The sequence below is a fragment of the Haliotis asinina genome, chromosome 8 (assembly GCF_037392515.1).
Source record: "Haliotis asinina isolate JCU_RB_2024 chromosome 8, JCU_Hal_asi_v2, whole genome shotgun sequence".
NCBI classification, from domain to species: domain Eukaryota; kingdom Metazoa; phylum Mollusca; class Gastropoda; order Lepetellida; family Haliotidae; genus Haliotis; species Haliotis asinina.
The window spans coordinates 9,895,614-9,922,641 of NC_090287.1; the positions used below are offsets into that span (position 1 = coordinate 9,895,614).

The 27,028-nt window shown below is 39.7% G+C and overlaps 2 protein-coding genes across 2 annotated transcripts in view; one reads left to right on the forward strand and one right to left on the reverse strand.

The window, feature by feature from the left end:
• The window catches only part of LOC137294559 (dynein axonemal heavy chain 6-like), a 75,887-nt gene extending 58,077 nt beyond the window's left edge, over positions 1–17,810 (forward strand). The window contains exons 66-84 of the mRNA XM_067825604.1: positions 262–373; positions 589–710; positions 1,065–1,194; positions 1,775–1,889; positions 3,559–3,695; positions 3,899–4,409; positions 4,863–5,108; positions 5,624–5,875; positions 6,207–6,417; positions 8,091–8,193; positions 8,569–8,796; positions 9,427–9,624; positions 11,097–11,290; positions 12,075–12,274; positions 12,769–12,980; positions 13,804–14,029; positions 15,561–15,715; positions 16,205–16,351; positions 17,127–17,810. Of these exons, the coding sequence (XP_067681705.1) occupies positions 262–373; positions 589–710; positions 1,065–1,194; positions 1,775–1,889; positions 3,559–3,695; positions 3,899–4,409; positions 4,863–5,108; positions 5,624–5,875; positions 6,207–6,417; positions 8,091–8,193; positions 8,569–8,796; positions 9,427–9,624; positions 11,097–11,290; positions 12,075–12,274; positions 12,769–12,980; positions 13,804–14,029; positions 15,561–15,715; positions 16,205–16,351; positions 17,127–17,351 (3,724 nt within the window). The 3' untranslated portion in view covers positions 17,352–17,810. The remainder of the gene's footprint in view (positions 1–261; positions 374–588; positions 711–1,064; positions 1,195–1,774; positions 1,890–3,558; positions 3,696–3,898; positions 4,410–4,862; positions 5,109–5,623; positions 5,876–6,206; positions 6,418–8,090; positions 8,194–8,568; positions 8,797–9,426; positions 9,625–11,096; positions 11,291–12,074; positions 12,275–12,768; positions 12,981–13,803; positions 14,030–15,560; positions 15,716–16,204; positions 16,352–17,126) is intronic.
• Positions 17,811–24,856: 7,046 nt separating this feature from the next.
• The window catches only part of LOC137294838 (regulator of G-protein signaling 22-like), a 52,533-nt gene continuing 50,361 nt past the window's right edge, over positions 24,857–27,028 (reverse strand). The window contains exon 27 of the mRNA XM_067825963.1: positions 24,857–26,940. Within this exon, the coding sequence (XP_067682064.1) occupies positions 26,800–26,940 (141 nt within the window). The 3' untranslated portion in view covers positions 24,857–26,799. The remainder of the gene's footprint in view (positions 26,941–27,028) is intronic.

A 27,028-nucleotide genomic window follows, 5' to 3' on the forward strand; every position in this document is an offset into this window, starting at 1 on the left:
TCAATTACTTTTATAGATACATTGGAGAAAATTTGTCTCTTCTGATCATGGTCTGATGTTGTTCAAATAGTGCCAAAACCAGTGTAGCTGCACTCACTAACGTTAACAGGGAAGGGGGTAATTTAGGGTCACTCCTTGGTTCTGGAAGACAAGTGATCCATTGTTATGGGAGTGTAGTCAAACACAAGATGGAGGAACACACTTCTCCAAATATCAGTTTACAGGTTTCTGTGCTAGTGATACTGACTGTTGTTTCTGCAGCTGGGTTCGAGAGATGGAGGGAGTGCGACTCAAGGCGATGACAGCAACAGATCCCAACCTGATGAGGACCATGGAGACTGCTCTCCGAGTGGGAGACCCAGTGCTCATAAGGGTAAGCTGCTGGACTGCATTTTCTGGACTGTTTGTCAGCTTGACTTGAGCAAGAAAACTTAGTTACACTGTTAAGTGTGTACACCAACTTGTCTCTTGCAACACAGACTAAGTATGTGGACTTAAATATACTGCTTGATGTCTACATACTGGTTATTTATGTGGTATTTGTACATGATACCAGATCTAAGTTCATTGTTTCCAAATTGTATTCAGGACGTAGGAGAGGAGCTAGACCCAGCTCTCCGCCCAATCCTGCTCCAGGAAACATTCCGACGTGGAGGCCACCTCATCATAAAACTGGGCGACACAGAGATAGAATACAATCAGAACTTCAGGTAGGGGGATATGTGTGGCACAACCAAATGTCTGGGGTTCTGTGGCTTACCTGTGCTTTAACAAGTGTTTCCAGAACAATGTATGTTTGGAATGCTTACAGTTTAACTTGCTCCCCCACTGAGAATGTACTTGCACACCTATTCCGAATCAAGCTTTCTTGTTTTAGTTACTGCTGTATATATAGTAGCATTAATGTTATCCTCTCCTCTTCACTTAAAGAATCAATGTGACTGAGTCATGGGATTACTTGCCATATGAGTTGTCTGATACTTTAAACTACACAAAAATCAAAATTGTTTCTATACTTTGCACACCTTCATGTGTAATAAGTTGAACACTTCTTGTGTTTTTAGACTGTATCTGGCGTCCTCCATGGCCAACCCCCACTACCTGCCTGCTGTCTTCATCCAGGTGAACATCATCAACTTCACCGTCACCTTTGATGGTCTGCAGGAACAACTCCTGTCTGCAGTTGTCAAACAGGTACGCTCCTTACTAGGCCTGTTGATAAGACTACGAAATACTGGATACCTTCTGCCATTTCTTAAAGCAAGCAAGTTTGCATCTGGGTAGGGTTATAGTAAGGTTTACGTTTAGCATTAGGGTTAGGATGTCGCGACACTATACAATATGGCTGGTAGGTATCTGGTCGTCTGTAGGTGCACTGGCTCATCTCCTACAGACAGTTGGTTGGCACAAGACTTTATTCTGGTGTACAGCTTCATGCCTAATATCCTGATACTTGAATACAAGCCATCAGAATTACATTAGAGAGCACTGTAAGTCTTCCAGTGACTGAATACATCAAGGGTATTAATGGAGTACAATGAGTTAGTATTGCCAGTGTGACGTTAAGTTTTAACTCACTATGATTTAAAACACTAATGCAGTAGTCTGATGAATGGATCCCTTCTTACGATGTTCGAACAATGTTTTGGATGAGAGAATGCATATACATGTACTGTATTATGATACCTATCACATTACATGTATATTTATTGCATTAAATTGCATTACAAAATTTAGGGAAATACCCATTCTAGAATCTTTATCCCATCTACAGGAACGCCCTCAGCTGGAGTCTCAGAGGACGGGACTGCTGGAGAGCATCAGTAATGACAAGCAGTCACTGCTTGACCTGGAAAACAAGTCCCTAGGACTCTTGCAGAAATCAGATGGTAAGTGAAGTGTAGTATTCCTCAGGTAGATCTAAAACTTTACATGGTGTGGCCAACTTTATTAAAATTTCAAGCCTTTTGTGAACATTGCTGGCCTTTTCTCAAATTACAGTGTGAACGTGACTTTGCAATGATTAGATACTGAATCAAAGAATAATGTAACATATCCGAGGCTATATATTGTTACGGTTAAGAATTTGGTGTGCCAAAAGGTGTAAGAAACCCCCTGTGAACCAGCAAAACAGAACAAAGACAAGTTTAAAATATTCAAATTCTGTATTATTATGCAGTGAGAGCGAGGTATACAAAGTCACAAGTCAGTTTCACAATATCAAGTTCAAACACTATACAAATGCAGCTAAATCTAAGGCAATGGGTCACAAAATATATATTATAGCAAACTCACCAAAGTCTTAGTGTGAGAGAGAAACAATGTAACTCCAGTGAATGTGTGTCGCTCACAGCAAGGCAACTAGCCATTATATATACTTTCAGTCATTTCCCGAAGTTATGAGCACTTACTGCCATCGTCAACACTGTAGAATGCCCTCGAAACAATGTCTCCCGGAATTAAACAAACAGGAAGTCAAGGGCAGATAATTCCCAGAAAACCCGAATCCTAAAATGCGAATCATCTTTTATACGAAATGTGACCCATCATATTTATTATTCAAAACACTAAACATTGTGACCCAATAATAATTATTACTGAAGTAGTAACAAAATATACAGAAAATACACACAATATACAGAAAATGCACAATATCTAAATTACTGACAACATGACTTTTTAACAATATATGCAGCATAAAGGTATGAACCAGCTTGGCATTTGCCTGTATCATGATCCAGGTTGGCGTGTGCCTGTATCGTGATATGGGCTGGCATTTGCCTGTATCATGATCCAGGTTGGCGTGTGCCTGTATCGTGATATGGGCTGGCATTTGCCTGTATCATGATCCAGGGTGGCGTGTGCCTGTATCGTGATATGGGCTGGCATTTGCCTGTAACATGATCCAGGTGGGCATGTGCCTGTATCGTGATATGGGCTGGCATTTGCCTGTATCATGATCTAGGTTGGCAAGTCCCTGTATGCTGATATGGGCTGGCATTTGCCTGTATCATGATCCAGGTTGGCATGTGCCTGTATCGTGATATGGGCTGGCATTTGCCTGTATCGTGATCTAGGTGGGCATGTGCCTGTATCGTGATATGGGCTGGCATTTGCCTGTATCATGATCCAGGTTGGCATGTGCCTGTATCGTGATATGGGCTGGCATTTGCCTGTATCATGATCCAGGCTGGCATTTGCCTGTATCGTGATATGGGCTGGCATTTGCCTGTATCATGATCTAGGTTGGCAAGTGCCTGTATCGTGATATGGGCTGGCAGTTGTCTCTATCATGATCTAGGTTGGCAAGTGCGTGTATCGTGATATGGGCTGGCATTTGCCTGTATCATGATCTAGGTTGGCAAGTGCCTGTATGCTGATCTAGTCTGGCATGTGCCTGTATCATGATCCAGGTTGGCATGCCATCTGTACCATGATCCAGGTAGGCATATGCTGTATCATGATCCAGGTTGGCATATGCTGTATCATGATCCAGGTTGGCATGTACCAATATTACAACACAGCTAACCTTTTGTCTGTATTTTTGTGCCTATGCAGGTCACATCCTGGATGACCAGGTGCTGGTAGAGACGCTCCAGAAGAGCAAGGGAGTGTCAGAGGAGATCTACCAAAGAGTAGAACAGTCAGTGGAGACTGAGAAGAACCTAAACCAAGCCAGGAAGAGATACCTTCCAGTAAGTTTGTAACTCACTATACTGCTGGGAAACCAGTGGATTTAACCCTCAGTGAGGTTTTAGGATAATGAGTCCTGAAGAATTGCTTCCTTACCCTTTTGTGGCTACATTCAAATGTACTATGAATGGCACTAAGAAACTCAATAGAGGAGATGATATGTTTGTGATGAAACGAAGACTACTGTTTTCATGTTTTATTCCAGGTTGCAACAAGAGGAGCTGTGTTGTACTTTGCCTTGGCAGAGCTTGCTACCATCGATGTGATGTACCAGTTCTCTCTAGAGTGGTTCCAGGACATGTTCACAACCTGCATCACCAGCAACGCTGACCAGTCCTCCACTTCCACCACCTCCTCCCACTACTACAGTGGTGTCATCAGACCAACCAGCTCACGCAGCCACCATCAACCAAGCCCGCAGCCTACCAGTGATGTCCTCACTTCAATGGACAACCCGGAACAACTGATGAAGCACCTTCTCAGCATGATTGACCGTCTGACCTCTAGCATCTACCGTGTTGTGTCTGTGGGCTTGTTTGGACATCACCAGCTCACCTTCTCTTTCATGCTGGCCAGTAGTGTGATGCGAGCCAACTCTCGGTATGAGGACAGTGTCAGCCACCTGGACAAGATCAGTGAGCTGGAATGGCAGGTGTTCCTCCAAGGCAATATCATGGCCAGCATGCTGGATGACAAGACACTGGCTGAGAAAGATGGTAAGATTGCACATACTGCTAATGCTTTGAGCCCTTGTTTCAACAACAGGCAAGCAGTCTGAAGTCCAGGTCTTGTACTCTATAGATTTTCTATGAGCTTTCATATTTGGTCAGTTTTGAACTGAATTCAGCTTTGGGCAAAAAAATACAGATGATAATTGAAGAGTATAGCTAGGAAATGTAAGTTCCATTTTCTTCCAGATTTTCAAAGCTCTCTTAGCGCTAAGATAGTTGGAAGTCAATGTGAATGTATGGCACTTGTGACCCAGGTCCACAGGAATGAGTGGAAATTTACCATGATGTTGATCCTTTGTTTGTCCATTGGTCTGACCTTACTGTTATCTTTTTACTACCATTTTGGACTTTCTTCCATCATTAAGCTGACATGCTGTGATATAAGTATGTTTCAAAATTGGCAAACCCTCTCATGCTAAGCTATATTTCTCTCTGCAGGACTATCACCAATGGAGAGGCTAGAGTCTGAGGCCCAGTCAGGAGATCCCAACTCAGACAAACACAAACAGTTGCCGAGCTGGGCAGCAGATACAACATGGAGACAGTGCCAGCATCTGGATGCAACACTGCCAGCCTTTGATGGTCTGTGTCGGAGCATCATGTCACATGCCCAGCAGTGGAACAACTTCATGACTGCAGAGGATCCATATAGTCTCATGAGTCTTCCTTTCAAGGAGGAGGAAGGTAGGCCACAGTCATTAAATGTTCGATTCATGGAGCGTGATTACAGCATAGTATATACAGTATGTTTTTGTCCCTTAACGATTCCTGAACTATAATTGGCCCCAGTATCCAGTAGTTGCAACTACATTTGGATCAGGTCCGGCTATGTGCCTTGGCAGATTGTACATTGTTCTACCTGATGCTATGGACTGTTAGTCACAGTTTCAGTCAAAAGTTGCCTGGGCCATACTTGATTATTTAAAGAGTGTCTTTGGTAAGCTGGATTTTCATGATGTCATAGTTAAGCAGTATTTAGCTAGTTACTCGCCTTGTTTCTAGCACTGACTCAGTTACGCCCACATTGTCAGTAAACAAGCACTTTGTTACTGTCACTGAGGTCTTCAGACCATTCATTTTCATTTTTACATTAAAATAGTGTTTTATTTATGCAGTTCTGTAAATAATTCTGAAATCAAACAACTTGCATCTTGTTTCATCATGTAGAGAGTCATCTGTGTACATCTTGCCTGTCTTAGGTAAAAACAAGGACAAGACACCTGTGAAGGAAGATGTCCGTCCCGGTGTTGTGTTCCGATGGGAAAATCTGTCCAGTTTCCAGAAACTGATCCTCGTCAAGGTTGTCCGACCAGACACTCTGAGTGCCGCTGTTGCTAAGTTCATCCAATCTCAGCTGGGTCCAACCTACCTCTCTACAGGAGCCTTTGATCTGAAAGAAATTTATGAAGACTCTACAGCCAAGACTCCCTTGATCTTTATCTTGTCTCCAGGTTAGTTTGACAGTTCATGTACAGATGTCTCATGTGATGGTCTCATATGCACCTTCTATTAAGAGGAAGATTGCATGTTCTCAAGAAATATTTACACAGAAAGTTAACATATTGCCTGTGTTCTTGTGAGATAAATTTCTTAAGAAACAAGGTGATTTCAAATACTTTCCGTACGCCACATAACAGATGTGTTTGTTGGCATACAGAATACAATTGTCACTTAAGCATTCTGGTATATTGCTTTGATGAACAACAACCACACGTAGCTCTTGTACAGATATTGTGTGAATTGTGTGGTGCTGATGAGGATGTAACTCACAATATTCTCCAGGTTGTGATCCTGCCTCCCAGCTGTTGAGGTTTGCCAAGGAACTGAGGGGGAGCACCTTGCACCTGGACATGATCTCACTGGGTCGAGGTCAGGGGCCCAAGGCAGAGGAGCTGATCTCCAAGGCCCAGATCTTGAAGGGAAGATGGGTGTTCCTGCAGAACTGTCACCTTGCAGCATCCTGGATGCCAAGACTGCAGGCTCTAGTGGAGAGGTGTGGAACAGACCAGGGCAGAATGTTGTACTTGTCTTAGCCAGGAGAAGAAACATTCACTAACTGCTCAAATGTGTTCAAACACTCTGCCCCAAATACTCTAAAGCACATAAGAGAGATATGTGTAATGTGATATATTTTAGATATCTCTTTTTCTGCTGATGTGTTCAAGAGGTGTGAATTCACCCTTTGATTACTGAACTCAGATTTTCTTAACATGTTTCCTGCAGAACTGTATTTATTCTCTTTGATGATACATGTATCAGATATATGTATTGAGTATGGTATGTATTTAATATACAGTATGGTTCAAAATTATTGAGAATAGCTAAAGCATTTCATATTATTAAACGAGAACAAATCAGATAAAATTGAATGTATTGTAAAAGTGAACTGACCTTTTCATGTTGTGTAGGTAACAATTTAATATTTTATCAAGTCTCCTTGAGCTTCACGGCACAGTCTAAGACGGGTAGGCATACTTCCTATCAGAGAGGTTAGTGTCTCGTGAGTTATGCTGTCCCAGCATCGGACCACTTCTCTCTTCATGTCTTCAATTTTTGTCAACCCCTTTTGATTCACACATTCCTTCATCATCCCCCAAATGTTCTCAAAGGGATTTAAGTCAGGACTATATGCAGGAAATGGTAATGCAGTCACATGTTTCTCCTGAAACCACTGCTTGGCATGTTTTGCGGTGTGTTTAGGATCATTATCTTGCTGCAAAATCCAGTCATTTCCATAAACCACATGTGCACTTGGAAGGAGAAAATTATCTAATATGTTAGTGTAGCGTTGACTTGTCAGATTTCCCTCAAACACACACAGCGGGGTCGTTCCTAATAAGGATATCCCTCCCCATACATGAAACTTTGGGCTGTATTTAGGTCGTCAATACAACGGTGCTGACGCAGACTTTGTCCATATTTTCACATTATTGGGATATACCCATACTGAGCTTTTATCAGTAAAAATCACATTTTCCCAGTCAAAGTTTTCATGTGCCAAACACCACTCAACACGCCTGTCTTTATGTTCTTGTTTCATGAGAGGAGAAGGAATTCCAGTCTTTTTCTCCCATCCAAGATCAATCAAATTTCTTCTAACTGTAGATTTTGATACAACTGTTGATCCCCTTTCTATCATTTCATACCTGATGTTGGAGATGCTTGCCCTTTGCTTTTTAGACGCTAAAATTCCCAGCCGGACGCGATCTGAGAAGTCCAATTTTCTGGGTCTCCCTGCTCCTTTCTGGTGCCCCAAATCCTTTCCCTCTTTAAAATTCTTCCTAATCCTATACACAGTAGAAAGAGGAGTTCCTGTTCTCTCTGCCAATGTATTTACATCATCAATTCCTTGATTACACAACTCAAAAATCAACCTTCTTTTATCTTCAGCAGACATTGTTGACAGTGCTGAGGAAAATGACGTCTGCTACAAATTCAGGGGAGGTAACTCTAATTGTACTATACTCAGTAGGCCAAGATGAGTTACCTCCCTTATACCATTACTTAGTTTTAAGTATCAGTGAATCATTTGAGGTGTTAGGATAGCTCAAAGTAAGAAGAAAAATTCTCAATAATTATGAACCAGACTATATATAAGTTTGTACAGTGACAGTCAAAGTCTTAAACTGTGATCATGTGTGCTTGAAGTATGTGTATACATTGCAGGTTTAACCGACCAAATGATGATATTGATCCTCAGTTCCGACTGTGGCTCAGCTCCAAGCCTGATCCTACTTTCCCGATCTCTATACTGCAGACTGGCATGAAGGTACTCTATAAGTCTCTGTTGCAACTACCATTTTGTATACAAGTTCTTTTGTTCACTAGGTGACCTGTTTTTAACTGAACTGGTCACAGAGCAGTGGAGCAAATAAAAACTTATGAAGAAACATTTGGAGCATAAACAAGGACTGATGAGATCTAAATGTGATGGGACATTTTTGTGACATTTTGTTAAGCCAAAATTGTACCCCTCAATCTTCACCAATAGGGTAATCTCTGAGGTCTACAGCTTCCAAGCCAAGTTGTCAACAGATGGACTTAAAGTTGCATTATTGTGTGCTCAATATAGATGCTTTTTGTCACCTTCAGTGTATGTCCATGTTCATCACAATATGAGTATTTCCTGTTGTCTGATATACAGATGACTGTTGAATCTCCACAAGGTCTGAAGGCCAACATGTTGAAGTCCTTCGGCAGTGGTGGTACTGGGGTTGTGACAGAGAAGCTGTATGAGGATGGTGCCAACCACCCTGCTTGGCACAAGCTGCTGTTCGGGTTGTGTCTGTTCAACAGTGTCATTCATGAAAGGAAGAAATACAGCACTCTTGGCTGGAACATTCCATATGAGTTCAATGACTCAGATCTAGAGGTGGGTTAAATGCTGATGAATGTGTATTCATCGGGCAAATATATCATTGAAACAATTTCCCAATGTGAAAATGTGGTTTCTTCCTGCATGCAGGTAAGGTCATGACAGCTGTTGCTCAATGAACATTGTGGATGCATTGACCGATCAGGTGCCTCACCTTGTGTCTGGAAAACCAATAGTGAACATAGCCCTCTATTTTCTTCATGATAAAAGGCAGATTATGGGTAAAACTATGCTGAACTGCCTTCTCTTGGGTAAAATGTAATAATATTGAATGTCCAGGGAGAAGACACAGGTGGCTCAGTCATCCAAGGTGCAACAATATGCTGTGTAGAGTTGTGTCTCTTGCATGCCAGAAACCTGAGACCATGAAATATATTGATCATGACCCTTTGTTTCAGCACTATGAACCATTTGTTCTAGCTGTCATCAACATGGTAAATGTCTTAGACATATATAAGACTGGGTTTCCACCAACATCAAGCTAACATGTATACGTATACACCTGGAGGTCCCACTCACTGATTCACATACTGACTTCAGATTTTCTTGAAGTCTTGAAGTGGTCTGAACCCAAAAGCTATGTTGTCTTTGTAATGATGTTCATACTCATAGTTTGATTTATTACAGGTGGCGATCCTGAAGCTCCAAATGCTGTTGGAAGAAGCTGATGACATTCCATGGGCAGCATTGCTGTATCTAACAGGGGAGGTAACTTTTGGCGGCCGTGTGACAGATGACTGGGATCGCCGCTGTCTGCTGAGTATGCTCAAGAAGTTCTACTGTGTGGATGCTCTCAGGGATGACTACAGCTACTCGGCTAATGGGGTCAGTACTGGTTAAAAAGTCCCAGTAATGGAAATAGTAGTTTTCATTTTGTTTTTGCCTAGTTTGTTTTTTAATGTCACACACATCAATATTCCACTTATCTGTAAATAATCAAGTCTGGACCAGACAATTCAGTGATCAACATCACTCATGTTGATCTGTACAATTGGTATACGATAGCATGTGTTCAACCAAGTCAGCCTGACCACCCGATCCAGTTAGCTGCCTCTTACAATAAGCATGGGTTACTGAAGGCCGACACTAACCTGATTCTTTATGGATCTAGTGCCTAGGAATATGGCATGATGAGTTGTAGGCCTCCATCCCAGAACATACATCAAATATTGTATAGTATTACCAGAAATTTTTGAGAATCTAAAGATTGTAATTTAATTTTTTTCACTCATTACTTGCGTATTAAATGTGAATATTAGCTCCATAACCATAACTCCAGATTTAAAGACAGGTGAACAGATAGCATTTTGTCATGTCACCATGGACAACAATGCAGGCTTCAATGCGCCGGGGCATTCTACTGATCAAAGACGTTAGAAAGTCGTGGTACATGCTGTGGCAATATCAGACCACCTCTTCCTTCATTTCAGATTTTTCTTATTGACACTTTCCTTCATAAGTTCCAAAAATTTTCTATTGAATTTAGGTCAGGGATATGGCTTGGTCAATCTAATGGATCATTATCCTGCTGAGAAATAAAAAAATTTCCAGAGAACACGTGAGCAGATGGAAGGAAATGTCCCTCAAGAATATCGTTAAATATCGGACTGTACTTGGGCGCTCAAAGGTTTTTCAGTTTGTTTGGTCCAGAATTTGAGGGTATTAGGAAACAGCCACACAGAACTTTAATTTAAGAAAATCACATTGTCCCAGGTAAAATTTCTACTCGGTATGCTCCAGTTAAACCTTCACTCCTTTTGTTCAGGTTTCATGATCAGTGATGAAATTCCTTAACTTTTCTGCCAACAATTTCATGCAGCTCAGTTCTAATTGTCTCCTTGCATACAGCCACAGTTCCTTTATCAATTGTATCCAGCCTTAAATTTTCTAAACTCCTCTGTTTTTAGAAACAAGAAGACTAAGCTGTCTCCTGTTTTGGTCATACTATAAAAAGTTAATTTAATAGCTGGGATTATAAAATGCAAAATTTATGGTATATTTTTAAAGAAAGCCTCTGTATGTGTTGTGCTTCTTTCTTTACTTGATGTCCATGTTCAACCAAACGTTTCCGGCTTTATGTGAATCACATGGTGGATTTTTATGCATATAGACTATTTATATATGTACATATATTCACATATAATAAAATGCCTTTGAATTCATATAATTACCAAGCTTGAAAAAATGTAATAATAATTTACTGCAGTGTTTATCTAGCCTAACACACTGATGCAATAAAGATAAGTGAACATGTCCAGTAAAGGTCTTTGTTTTAACATTGAGGTCTTTTGTTCCAGGTGTATCACCCCGTCCCAGACAACAGCAGTGTGAGCGAGCTGCTCAGCTTCGTAGAGAACTTCCCCGACTATGACTCGAGTGAGATGTTCGGGATGACGGAGAATGCTGAGAAGATATGTCGTGAGCATCAGGCCACAGACCTAGTATCCACGCTTGTTGCTGTACAGCCCAGGATATACGCTGGCTTTACTGGGTGAGAACGAGTTCAGCACTGCTGTCAAATAGGTTGCTTTGGCAACACATTTAGCATTCAGAGTAGTTTCTGCTGACTGAAGCAAAACTCTCAATTATGAAATAGAATGATTTAAAATTTTGTTTGCTGGACTGCTTCATCTATCATGGAAAGAGTACCATGGATTATATATTAGGATATCAGTAGTATAGAAAAAAAGTTGAAACCTAAAGGTGATAAAGAATGAAGTTGAATTGTTCAAAACATCTGATTTGATGTAGAAATCACATTTCCTTCATTTAGATTGGGCAGCAAGCTTTGTCATTGTTCACCTGTTGAAGTTTCTTCATCAGATCTGATATATTTCCTCCCAGAGAGGGATCATATGAGATTAAGAGATATGGCTAATTGCTATTGTTCATCGTCTATTATCTAATTTGTAATGTTTCTTCTATGTTATGTATCATAATAATATGGATTCTTATGTTGCACTGAACCGACCACACTAAAGTGTGATCTAAGCGCTAAAAGAGTTCAAACAAAACACGTTTACAATCCATTTCTATTGAACAGGTAGGTAGGTGTGACCTCATTATTAGTACAGCTTCATTATGAGTCAAATTGATATGAAACAATGATAAAAGTAGCAACCAAACAAACTTGTGCTTGAATATTCCTGTTTGATGTCACTGAGGCACAGATGGTGAGGTAGCTGCCCAATAAAAGACAATACAGAAAGAAGCTTAAGAGTATGGTTATTTACCTTGAACGTTTGACATCATCTAAGTGATGGTGACTGTTGTAGAACGCAAAAGAGCAGTGATGATATGGTGCTGGACATAGCTTCGGACATCATGGAGAGACTCCAGAAGTCGGTGGAAGACGTGGAGGATGACCTGATGCCTCCCTCGACTGGTACTAGTCACAAGATGCCCAAACTACAACTACAGTCACTGCTGAAGGAGACTGGAGATGTCAAGATGAAGGAAAGGGAGAATATAACCCGTGAGAAAGACTCTTGATGTTGTTATAGTCATAGTTTAGTAGGATAAAATATTATGAGTTTGTCAAGGGCAACTCCTTGAGACTGTAACAGACATACTTTTAATCCATTCTGTGACACAGGTCGAGGGATGTATTGAATCAGAGTTCTGATAAGGGCCTTGTCTCCAGAAACATTTTACGTCCTGTATCATCAAACAGTGCTGTCTCAGTATCCTGGCTAGTTCAATTTATTCATGGTTAGACATGTTCGACTTCATGTTATTTTTATGGCCAAAAGAGAGCATGTCCACTACACTGTGAATTTAGGTGCATAATATTTATATTCTAAGAAGTAGCGCAGAAACATTTGTCTAATCTACATTTATACATCTCTATATGTATTTGGGAAATATTATTTTAATAACATATAAATAATGAAAATACAAACGTGTTCAGACAATTACCTGATGCACAAGTTATCATATTAGTACATGACGCCTTCCTTCTTCCTTCAGCCCTGGAGACAGCCACACAAGAGGTGATTGGAAACTCTGCCCTTATCACCGTGTTGCGCCAGGAGATCGACCGCTTTAACAATCTGCTTCACGTGATCCATACATCCCTGGCAGCATTGATTCTGGCTGTCAAAGGGGAGATAATCATGTCGGATATGCTAGAAGATGCTTACAAGGCTCTCCTTACCCAGACAATACCACAGCAATGGAAGGTCAGTAGAAAGCCTTCTCCATGTGCAGATACTTGTCATATATCCTACTAAAACCCAATGAAAGAACATCACATTTTTCTTTTTCATGTGATCATTGTTAATCTGTCTTGTCATATTATGCAGCAACAGTGGCTCTAAAAGAGATAACTATCTACAGTTATTATCAGTCAACAGAGAACAGCCTCATTCCGGTTCATTTATATTCATCACAACGATTGCAGATGTAAATCTATCACAAACTCTTGTTGTGAATAGTTGTCTTGATTGGATGTTGAGGGAACTTTCCTGATTAGTTGATTTTAAGAGAGAAGGCAATAATTACATCACTTCTAATGAAATCATTTTTCTCTGTAATATCTAACTCAAAAAAGATTCAGAGGCTCGTAAATGTATAATGTATTACATGATAATGTTAACAAGCTGGTGTGGCAGTGTACTATGCTTTGTATTATGCAATGCCTTCCCTTGCTTATGATAAATAGACCCATGAAGGCCAAAGGTAGAATGGGTCTTCTGCAACCCAGCAACCCATAAAAGCCAAGAGGTGACTAACGGGAGGGCTCACTGAGTTAGTTTTCACATGTCATTGTTTCCCAATCGCGCAGATCAATGTTCAGACTGTTGATCACTGGATTGTCTGGTCCAGACTAGATTATTTACAGATCACCACCATAAAGCTGGAATATTGCTGAGTGCAGTGTAAAACTAAACTCACTCACTCACTATGGTAAATAACCTTGACTCATTCTCCACCTTAAATTTGGTTTTTCAAAACATTTTTGAGGCAATGCAGCAGTCAAGTTTCTTTTTTCTGATTTTCCAGACTGCAGCGTATGAGTCAAGGAAGCCACTTGCATCCTGGGTGACTGACCTGATCCTGAGGGTGGACTTCTTCTCCCAGTGGGCAGAAACCATCACAACATCAGTGGGGAAGAAGTTCAAGCTCATGACACAGAACCGACCCCAGGCCCAATCAGAGACAGATCTAGGGGAAACCTATCCCATGCAGCCTCGGAGTTTCTGGCTGTCCGGCTTCTTCTTCCCCCAAGGTAGACCTAGTGTAGGGATGTGACAGGACACCTTGTCAACAACATTCAATTTCACGCCTTCTGGCTTCTTCTTCCCACAAGGTGGATCTAGTGTAGGGATGTGACAGGACATCTTGTCAACAACATTCAATTTCACGCCTTCTGGCTTCTTCTTCCCACAAGGTGGATCTAGTGTAGGGATGTGACAGGACATCTTGTCAACAACATTCAATTTCACACCTTCTGGCTTCTTCCCCCAAGGTAGACCTAGTGTAGGGAAGTGACAGGACATCTTGTCAACAACATTCAATTTCACACCTTCTGGCTTCTTCCCCCAAGGTAGACCTAGTGTAGGGAAGTGACAGGACATCTTGTCAACAACATTCAATTTCACACCTTCTGGCTTCTTCCCCCAAGGCAGACCTAGTGTAGGGAAGTGACAGGACATCTTGTCAACAACATTCAATTTCACACCTTCTGGCTTCTTCCCCCAAGGCAGACCTAGTGTAGGGAAGTGACAGGACATCTTGTCAACAACATTCAATTTCACACCTTCTGGCTTCTTCCCCCAAGGCAGACCTAGTGTAGGGAAGTGACAGGACATCTTGTCAACAACATTCAATTTCACACCTTCTGGCTTCTTCCCCCAAGGCAGACCTAGTGTAGGGAAGTGACAGGACATCTTGTCAACAACATTCAATTTCACACCTTCTGGCTTCTTCCCCCAAGGTAGACCTAGTGTAGGGAAGTGACAGGACATCTTGTCAACAACATTCAATTTCACACCTTCTGGCTTCTTCCCCCAAGGTAGACCTAGTGTAGGGAAGTGACAGGACATCTTGTCAACAACATTCAATGTCACACCTTCTGGCTTCTTCCCCCAAGGCAGACCTAGTGTAGGGAAGTGACAGGACATCTTGTCAACAACATTCAATTTCACACCTTCTGGCTTCTTCCCCCAAGGCAGACCTAGTGTAGGGAAGTGACAGGACATCTTGTCAACAACATTCAATTTCACACCTTCTGGCTTCTTCCCCCAAGGCAGACCTAGTGTAGAGAAGTGACAGGACATCTTGTCAACAACATTCAATGTCACACCTTCTGGCTTCTTCCCCCAAGGTAGACCTAGTGTAGGGAAGTGACAGGACATCTTGTCAACAACATTCAATTTCACACCTTCTGGCTTCTTCCCCCAAGGTAGACCTAGTGTAGGGAAGTGACAGGACATCTTGTCAACAACATTCAATTTCACACCTTCTGGCTTCTTCCCCCAAGGTAGACCTAGTGTAGGGAAGTGACAGGACATCTTGTCAACAACATTCAATTTCACACCTTCTGGCTTCTTCCCCCAAGGCAGACCTAGTGTAGGGAAGTGACAGGACATCTTGTCAACATCATTCAATTTCACACCTTCTAGCTTCTTTTTCCCCCAAGGTAGATGATTAGTTGTTCTTTGTCTCAAATAAATCACGACAGACCACTAAGTTTCTGTTTTAGTGATTGATTTGTACATCTCTGTAAGGTGGCTGACATTGACCTTCTGTATGTGCAGGTTTCCTGACAGCAGTCCAGCAGAACCATGCCAGGAAGATGGGTATATCAGTGGACTCCCTGACATTTGACTACAAGGTTCTACCTGGAAGTGTCGGGCAGGAGGATCCCAGCAAGCATCACCAGGCCCTGGACATCAAGGAGGCAGCATTCATGGTCAGCATAACTGTAGCTGTCTTTGTATATCACCTGCTACAAGTGTTCATGTTATCAACACAAGGTTCTATTTAATGCTTCCACAATTACACTGGGACAGGTGTTAGAACACTTGCTGTGCTGAAAACTGGGTTCAATTACCCCCATGTGATGCCTATTTCTTGTCTTTCATGCTGTGATATTGCAAGCAATGGCATAAGGCCATATTCACTCTCAATGACATTTAATCTTTTATGTTCATTTATGTTCAGGAAAAGATAGAAGTGTCTTTTTTGCAATTTTTGATTTTGGGTCTGGAGAACAAATTATCACTTTATTTGGTCCTAAGAATTCAGAGACTTAAAGGGTACTTTTGGAACCCAGTGTAGAATATGTTGCTTTTTTCATAAGAGGTGACCAGATAGCCTGGATCACTTGACTTCTGGTGTGCAACATGCTCCAAACAAGTTAACCTTGACACTGGCTGATGGTTGCTTATGTAATCTCTAGGGACCCCAGCCCCCAGAAGATGGAGTCCTCATATTTGGTCTGTTCTTGGATGGAGCTCGATGGGACAGCCTCACCCAGTCCTTGCAAGACCTTAATCCAAGCCAGAAATTCTGCCAGCTGCCAGAGATTCACTTCCAACCAGTACAGGTATTTAAATTTTATTGATTTATTTCACTGCCAAAATATTGAAATAACTGGGGAATGGTTATTAGACATTGTGTATTGGTTGACATCTACCCTTTTTTCTCCTTCATCCTTTCGACATTTGGCATGAACAAATACACAACTATGACTAACGTGGCTAAAACTGACACAGTGATGTTTTTCACCATATGTTTGTTCTGTCCTCATTTTCATCTCAAAAAGGAAATTAGTTTTGATTGGAGAGTTGCTTTGGTTCGCCCGCTTTAGTTCACCCAAATTCTGTTTTGAAATACCTCCAGATTGTCTTTTAATAAAGTCCATGTGTTACCTGCTGGATATGTCATAGTTCCTTGTGTATGGCATTAGGGGATGGTTCATAGGCTTGCTAGTTTTCAATCCAACATACAGAACTTGTCAGAGAGTTTGCAATACAAGTCAACAAATTAAAGCCCCAGCTATTATTTACACTGAAAGTGAACAGGAGAGATACAAACATCTTTGTGCCAGTTATAACACCTTCCTTGCCAGGTGTGAATGTTTTGTTGTCGCTTCACTACTTCTCTTGTTTTGATAACATGTATTCAGTGATGCAATGACTTGTGCATTTTTCTTACTTAAAATCTCTTTGAGGATATTTTCATTTTCTCATTTGTATGGTTGAGACATTCATTAAACTTTGGGCCTTCTCCCTAAAGTTCATCCATGTATGTAAGAAAATTCTGATTTAAAGCATCAAACTGTCTTTTCATTTAATACGTAATTGTTTGTCCTCAACCAGTTACTTCCGGCCACGTCTTCTCAGGAAGCTGCTATCAAATCCAGTTCTAATGAAGTGGTCAAGTCCTATGACTGCCCTCTCTACCGGACATCCACCCGAGCAGGTACTCTCTCCTCCACTGGTCACTCCACCAACTTTGTATCATCCATTGAGTTGCCAACTTTACAAGAACCTGACTTTTGGGTGCTCCGTGGAGTGGCCATGTTGTGTCAGCTTGACGACTGAGCCAGGGACCAAAGTTCAAGGACATCATCTACAGGACAGCTGGCCTTGATATTTACTTGGAAGACAACAGAAAACTTTGTCATCCAAGTAAAGAGGCAAAAATGTGATGATGATTTTCAGACTCCTCATATCAAGAATCGCCCCAGCTGATTGGTCACTTGAAGGTCGAGGTCAATGAATCTCTTAATAACTCAGTATTGACAATGTCCTTTGCAGTTTATGACTTGTCACATTGCACCACAAACATTTCTTGCAGTGTCCAGTATATTTACTCATTGATGGAGCTTACTATTTGTCATTGAATGATATTCAGTATTCTCTGCAGGACATTTCAATCACAACTGTATCTTCACAGATGCACTGGAAACCAGACAGAATCTAACAATTTATGTGTGCTCGGTGCATATACATACTTGTATTTAGTGGTCTGAAACATGTGATGTATATATCAGAGAGTTGATGCAGATGTCCTCTTCAGCAGTATTATTTTTCTGTTGATAATTTACTTTTTGTTTTTCTCTAATTTCAAAAAACATTCCGTCCAGTTTGAAACCAAAGTCAGTGTTATGGAATATATTGTCAGAGTGTGCTAACTGTTTGATTGAAATATTTTGTACTTGTTGATAAAGCAGAACTGTGGTATTTATTCTGTAATCTTTATATATAAATATTTCCTGAGGGGGGCAAAGTGATGCTTATTCAAACTGCTGATTAACTAGCATGATTTTACACTGGTATTAGACACCACTTTCTTTGTTACTGATGCATGAATATTTAATTGTGTGTACACTTGTTGCTGTGATATCATCATCTAGTTTTACAAAGGTTATCAATCCATCTTTCACATCTCCCATATCGTCAATGTTTTTCAACAATGAAGGCCTGATAATAGTCATATTGTGTTTTTGATAAGACTATTTTGGAGATAGGTAATCACTTGGCTTTTCTTCCTTCTTTAAACCCTGTGTGCTGTTTGTCCATTAGAACGATGATCATAGTCAGACAAGTTGTTAGAACCACATCATTCTTCTTCAGCCAGAATATAATCATTCATAATAATGAAACAGCATTATTCTGCATATCAGCATTATTCTTGATTTCTTGCCAAATTGTTTTAATGCCAGATGATAATTCTATAACATATTTGATTGGTACATAGTTATTGGAGTGTTTTATCCTGGTGTACTAATTCATTTACATTGTACATGATATACACACCAAGTATACTCCAATGGCATGTTTTCATTAGTCTTTAATCTTAACCACCAACAGGTGCAAAAAACTAGGTGAGCTACAAATTTACCAGAGCCTGCAAACTGATTGTTAAGTATCATCTTTGATGTAGGATATCCATTCAGTTTATCCTAATGATTGTTCTGAAACATCGTTTCAACATGCAGCCATGATTTCTACTATAACCCACCCTGCTAGTTGTCCCGAACCCTATTACTCACAGTGGAGAGTTACTGCCCTAGGATGTACCAGGATTTGCTGGTCATGAATTGGGTTTCCAGGTTTCCCTATTCATCCTTATTGGTAATGTCATCAGTGTACATACAGGTTTCACCAAACATCTCTGTGGAACATAATAACTGGCAGATTTGTAGACTTTTCTCCCGCATTAAGGTGATATGTTGTCATATAAAGTTCAAACAGCGTTTGCTGTGATGTTTTTTGTTGTATAAAACAGATCCTCCATCAAGTATGTCCATCCCAAACTACCTGTTTGCATTATGAAGAATTTTGTATTTTTACTAGTTTTTTTTTCTTGAGAATAAACCATTACACTCCTGTGTGTTTTATTATTTGTGTGCACAACAGGTTAATGCATATTTTTCATCAAATGACACCAGTTTTTTCATCAGCACATGAATACATGTGTTGCATTTGCATCAAGCAGACTTATGAAAAAAGCAACATATTCTACACAGGGTTCCAAAAGTACCCTTAAAGTCTCTGAATTCTTAGGACCAAATAAAGAGATAATTTGTTCTCCAGACCCAAAATCAAAAATTGCAAAAAAATTGCACTTCATTTCTGACTGAAGGTCTGATTGTATTAATTTCTATATTTATATAATCTGGAAAATCACCAGTGATGACATCGTGAGTTGTGCAAAAAATACAGAGAGCCACTACAACCTATATCCTTTCACGACCACGTTTGCTGTGACAGAACTGAAATTTCAACAAATATTGTGCATTTCAAACAGGAACTTTAAAAGTAACAACTCTGACTTTGCAAATGAACTAATGAAGTGGGAGAGAGTTAACAGAATGAGAGGCAATGGGATATTTGCTCATTCGTAAAATGGTCACTTACTTGCAAAACCGATACAGCGGGACCAGTGGAACCAGATCGTACAAAGACAACATCACCAACGGAACAGTGACAACAAACTGACGCACAACAACCTCAAAGTGACCAGCCGTTATATACTCATGGAAACAAATAAGGGAATACCTGATAGGATAATATAGGATAATGTTTTATTATCCTGAAGGAAATTTGCTTTGCATGGTCAACATTGAAAACACATACAGTACAACAAAAGATACACATACAGAAGACCACAAAACACCCATGGATATGTCAAATATTACCAAAATAGCTACAGCAACAATGCCCAATATCTTAGGTAAAGATAAGAGATAAATAAATAATAACATATGTAAGATTGGGAGCAATATATAATGCCGATATCTTGCATTTTAAGTCCAGAAATTGTACTTGTTGTGTTAACAATTTGGGAAAGTTTACATCGATTTTGAACAAACAGACACCCATATCAGCAAAGTACATTGAAAGCTAAAATACTTTGCTCAAAAGACTAATAGAATAATGACAATATGGTTGTGTCAATTTTAAAATAACGGGAAGGACGTAAACAGTATAAGCGCTTTAGCCCTTTCTTGTATATGTAATCAATATTGCTTTTCCTTGTGAGCTTTGAATCTATCACTGTGCCAAGATACTTATATTCCTCAACTCTATGTATGGTTTTGTTATTAATGCCAATTGGCAACAGCTCACATTTACTTTTCCGAAAATCAGTAATCATCTCTCTCTTTTTCTTAAGATTTAATTAAAGGAAGTTTATGTGACACCACTGAAGACATTTTGTAATTTAAGAGAGATAGTCATTCTCCGAGTGCCGTGTGAATCTAAAGAGTGCGGTGTCATCTGCAAACTTCACGGTTAAACATTGTGAAAAACTCTACTGATATAGTCATTTGTGCATAAAACTAAATAAAACTAGGGAAAGAACATAACCTTGCGGGACCCTAGTGGATACAAATGTTGTTCCTCATTGGGTGTTATTAACAGTTACAAACTGGGATATATTTACAAGAAAAGGTTCTATTCATGGGTTGACTGACTAATTACACAGCATTTGCATAAGCTATGTGGCTGCTTGTATTTGCGTATTTATGTCATCTTCTGGGGATGGGTCTAAGACCGTCAGAACAGGTAAGCAGACTAGTGACTTGGCTCATTTTTTCGCAACCAGTACAAAGTATTTTTATTTACTGAAAAAACGAATATTCCTTTGTCATCTGGGTTACTGTTTCTCCGACTGATGCAACATTCTTGCAGACTGCAATACCCCATACTGATTGGCTGAGAAACCCTACTAAAATAGCAGTGAAAGGGACCTTTTGGTATATGAATTATAATGAACTCGCTGACCCATTTGTTTGTAAACAAACATGTCAGATATAGGCGATTGCTATTCTACCTGTTACAAATACATGTATACTGGTTCTTGAAATAAAGTATTTATGTTGTTGAGCATGTCTTAATTTGTTCATCATACAACTTGTCCCCCAGCTGAACGGTTGCAAGCGATTACCAAAAGAAGATCCCTTCAAGCCTTGTGTTCTTGGGCGCCAAAGAGTCCGGTTTTAAAACGCTTATCAGTCGTGCTACAATGAAGACAAAGCTACTTGTTTTTCATTTTTGTGGTCATTTATCGTTAATTTAAGAAAGATTCGTTTTTAAAATTACATTTAGCTGTCTTAAATCAACGATAAAGGACCGCAAAACTGAACACAGTAGCTTCATCTTCGGGTCCTCTCTATGGCAGGGAGAAGTTAAAGAAAAAGATGCTCTTTCTCCATTTCCAGAAGAGTCCCTGATGTTTACAAGTACCTACATTTTTTTCACTTTGCTGAATGCAATGCAATTATAACATCTAGAAATAACTCCAAAAACCCCAGTCTATCTGTAAATATAATAAATTCGAGTAAAAAGCTTAGAAAATAACAAGGAACCAATCCGGACACCACACCTCTAGCCCCCTGTTGTTACAAGCCACTACTGGTAAACACATATAAGATGATCCACGACCTTACAAATGACTCCCAATTTGCATACTTGGGAACGCCCCACAGAACGATCCACTTGAAACAAGAGGGAGACAGGTTGTCTGATAAATATCGAGAAGTTAATTTTCCCCGTGCGTTTCACGCATGAATTGTTATAGCACACTCGATTTGGGAACAGGTACAATCCCAACGAATTGAATCAACACAATATACTGAGCAAATATGTTTAGGACCACCGATCCATTTCACGAAGCAAATGACATTTTCCTGGGGTTTTTTTTAACAAAATTGTTTAATATCTAAAATGCTTGTCAATGCCCCAATCATCTATTTGTCTTCGTCTTAACCAAAGGTTAGCGTGGAATCTTATGCCTGAAATTGCAGCCTTATCATTCGAAGGAATATGCGGTGTTGTTTTAATGGGTAAAGTTGACTTTTCGTCTGCTAAATATTAAATAGATAATAACTACATATAGTTAATCGTGTTTCATTTAACTATTTAATATGTTAAAAGTTATCTGTTACTGAATGGTGGTGGCTAAATCAGAGTAGCAAGGGGGGAATATTTTTATCCCATAATTTTGTTCCTATTTCTCTGGACGGACTGATTTTCGTCCATAATTCCGCTGGTGATCGACCGGGAATACATGCCTTGGAAATTTATATAACCGGTTCCAGAGAAATGGTTAGTATTCAAACAATATTTCCAAATTTCTGTCATATTTTTATTATGGTCACCAAAATTGTGTACAGAAAAATGAAAATACCTTTTGACATTGATAAGTCAGTGAGAAATATCTTTGTACACAAATTTGTCGGTTTGGGGGATTACTCAGTACCAGACTCAGTAGATTTATCAGTGACTGAAAAAATATAAAATACAGACAACTCACCAAAGATTACTCCTTTTTTATGACAAAGTATGAGAACAGTAAAAACCTGATATAGTATGTGTCAGTTATTATACAAGACACAACAATGCTGGAAAATTAGGCGGACTTACTGATTTATGCTTTAATTATCACTCTCTGAATCAGTCTGGGTGTCTGAATCACTGGCAAGTCCTAAGTCAATCACTAGTCTGTCAATTTCCCTTTCTACTGCGATTTCGCGTTGCCAGTAACCATCTTCAATTGTTTTAACATGTTTACAACATTCCGACCATTCTTTTGCACCGATTGCAGACATCCTTTCATTTATGGCAACTCTTAAGGAACTTTTTGTGAACTGCAAGTTTTGTGAAGCGACATAATTTTTCACATTTGCCCAAATTAACTCAATCGGGTTTAGTTCTGCGTGGTATGGAGGGAGACGTAGTACATGATGACCATGTTGCATCAACTTCGTGTCTATTCTGTAGACAGGGCCCGATTTGTTGGATCTTGCAAGAGACAATAGTTCGGCTTTAAGCATTTTCTCATCAAATGAGATATTGTGCCTTTGTAGTCATGCTTTTATGTCATCTTTTCTGTTGTCGGTTGTCGGACATTTGTCCACTTGCTTGCTATAATATGGTGCATTATCCATAACGATGACAGAGTGCAGTTAAAGGTTTGGGATCACCTTTTCCTGGAGCCATTTGGAAAAATTATCAAAGTTCATCTCGTCATGATAGTCTGCTGATTTCAGTTTGGAATAAATAACAAGCAAAGAATTTGGAACAAAACCGTGTTCACTCCCTGCACGAACCACAATAAGCCGAGGTCCGGTGCCAGGCGGAGGTTGAACCCCATTTATCACGACTTCACCCTCAAGTTGCCAACACTTTGGGACAATGTGGTGTACATGCAACCATGTTTCATCGATAAAGATGAGTGTTCGATTTTCTTCTCTGTATGTCTTTATTGCACGCAAGTACTGCAAACGCTTGGAAACAATGTCTTTACGTTCCATTAAAAGTTTACGGTTTGACTGCGTTTTTCACCACCTAAACCCCATGTCTTTGGGATTTTTTCGAAAACTTTCCTTAGAACCCTAGTAGTTCAACTGCCATTTTGCCATATCATACATCGTATCCAGAGTGGGTAGTTGTTTTTTTACGCCATATACACTTTGTACAAATTGACGGACTGCACACAAAATCATCAAGTTTGTAACTGCAAGTTTTCGGGTTTGTGCAACTTGGTGGGACTGATAAATGTAGGTCCACTCGCACTCCTACCACCTTCTGCCTTAATGCGCTTTAAAGTTGCCGTTGAGAGTCCAGTAGCAAGGCTACTTTGTATAAGAGAATATGCTTTGGTTGCACAATTTTTGTCCATATACATGATAACATTGTATGCTATCTCCCTTGCCTGAGAATGAACTATTTGCCCATGTTTTCCTAACTTGGACATTTTTTACAACTGAAATCTGTTTAACAGTATTGAGACAGGTGTAAAACAGTAGCGAGACAGGTGTTAATCAGTAGCGGTGTTGATTTCATGTCACGGTTAGCATGTATTGCACGTGCATAATCGTCAAGCTACCTGTAGTATCCAAGTGTACTCGCCCAATTCGTTGTACCGCCTCTCTTGTTACAAATGCGTTTAGTGCGCCAGATCATCTAATATGTCTAGCAGTAATTCGTACCTCTAGCCTCTCGTCCGATTGTTCTGTTAGCCGTACTCACTCCCCTATGGCTGGATTATTTGCTACCAATAATTAACTCGTAAGCTCGTGGGGTTAGGTGTTGGTATTGAATAGGTGAATACCGACACTTTGGGAGATAATAGGGAATCATAGCTCCGTGATCACTATTGCTCTTTGGATCGTCACTATTGCTAATAATTGACAAAACAAATATGACGATATCATATTTATTAACATTCACAAATGAATTACTTCAGAGCTTGACACATAGTAGAAAATTGAGTCAGATCAGTTGCTTTTATGAGACATACATATTGTCCATCATATGTCCAATGGCACACAGGTATGAATCAAGATTTCTTTCATATACTCTGGTCCAAGGCGTTTAATCTTGTCGTCTCTAGACAAGGGACAAGAGGCACTAATTAGTGGCATATAACAGCAATGAGCTAGAGGGACGGGGTTTGGGGAATGGTGGCCCTACCCGATATTCATGAGAGGTAAGAGTAAATATCACACAAAACGCGAATCCTTTCTTGAAGATACCGAAGAAACAATGATCAAACGGCTGATAGTATGGTCCCATTTATAATAAATCACAAACTGTTTGAATCCACATCCATTTATTTCTTTGTAACCATGGCAACATTGTATGGCAATGACATTTCGTGTATCACAGATTCCAGCTCAGATTGAATGCTTAAACGTACATTCTATACAAAACGTATTCTATAAAACAAATATATTACAGCAGTAAAACCACGAGACAGAGTCATTGAGGCAAATGGACATGGTATATGGAATACTGATGTAAGAATAAATAGAAGATATTCACAGTGCATTTAACACAGACTGAATACATGTACATAAAATATGGTGAAGGGTAATATTTAGGAACATATATTTCATTTTGAAATCACTTGTTTAGTGTTCTTCCGTTTAATTTTAGGCCCTTTATGTCAAGCCAGATGTACTTATAGTCTATGAAATTATTAAATTCACTTCAGTTGGATTGATTTTTTTCTTTAATGCCAGTTTACTACAAAAATAGATAACGGACTGCATGTTTCAATAAAGAACATACCAAACTCACAGATGCCGATTCATTGGGAGGCATATGTAAAGACACTTTATATCGCAATAACCTTTAATCTTTGTATTATGTTTTGCTGTTTAAACAGCTACATTTGGACCAACAAACAATTACAAAAACTTATAATATTCAAGAAGATCGAGAACAAAAAATCTACGTCAACGTTAGGAATCAGTCACATATAATTAAACAACGAAATAACGACATAAAAATAACACTAGGTCAGATTGCTTTTAGATATTTTAGACCAAACTATCAAATTCGACTGACTAAATCGGGATATTTTGATTAAAAAACCCCACCAAAACACAGTAAACAACAATTTCACCGAGTATGGTTTTCTTTTCCAGGCAGCACACCATACAAGCAGGCGAACAACTGCACTGAGCATAACACAGTAAGCAATGTGATAATATGGAAGCACCGCCTTTATGCTTTGGCATTGTCTGTGAAATTGTTATCACAACCAGGAAGCCACTCGTACTAATTAGACTTCAGGAGACTTTAAAAATAGTAGCATTGTTGTTATCGTAATGAAAAGGTCCGTACTGCACATACATGGTTTTCTACATTGATTATCCGGTGCAGATTTACAAAATATGACCGGACTTTCTATGAAGGCTGACTGGCACAGCAGAATTTCTGCAGAGCAGTCGCTACAATTCCTCTTCTAGGTGCCCGAAGACTTTGAGCAATATTATGTTTGATATTCTGCACAAAGTTTCAAAGACATGTTAAATGTTCCTATTGAAAGTTGAATAGAACAAACATCAGTTCAATGCGAAACTAGGCCCTCACTGACATTGAAATAACAACAATGCCATATAGGCTATGGCAGGTAACCAATATTTCACCGTTTTTTATTTCCTGGAGTTCCTGATGTAAAACGGTTTGGAGAAGATGATTCTGTGTGGTGTACCCTTTTGAGGGACATATTAAAAATATTCAATATTCAACATTCACTCCTAGGGATTTGTTTTGATGATATGTCCTTTTTTCATCGTGAGGTCACATCCTTTACTCCACGTCACAATATTATTCATCTGCTAGTGCATATGTCACAAATCAAAATCGTTCTTTTCGGTCAAAACGTGACTCAGTGTGCCGCCCTGTAGCATTTATCAAAGAAACATTACCGAAAAACATTAACAAGTACACGACTAATTAATACCATAACTATCTGTAAATATCCCTAAATAACACGATAATGTGAGTCTCTCTTTGGGGTTAAGCAGGGTTTGAAATGAGAGCTCGATGGCTACCTTTACCTTTCTACCCACTTTATAAAGCAACACAAGTTTTTAGTTACCATCTGAAGTATTTACAGTGTCAAGGTGTAAATATACCGGACAGAATTTACATATATTAATTGACCGCACGGGCTGCGAAATTGCTTGCCATTGTAATGAAGGGTCGCATTTCACAACCAAAATACAGCTACCGACGGAGTCCATTCTCATCTGATGAAAGTTCGAGCACTGTTAAGCGTACTAGCACTAGCCATCTTGGACCGGTTCTGTCTGTCTGTTACGCCGCCCAGTCTACTCATACGGTCCGGCATAGGTGTTGGAAGAGAGGCACCATCATCCGGGGCCTCCTGCAAAGGAAACAAAAATACCCATGGCAACACTTTGTATTTATAAACACACGCTGTTTATATTTAGGCATTAATTTTATACTTACTT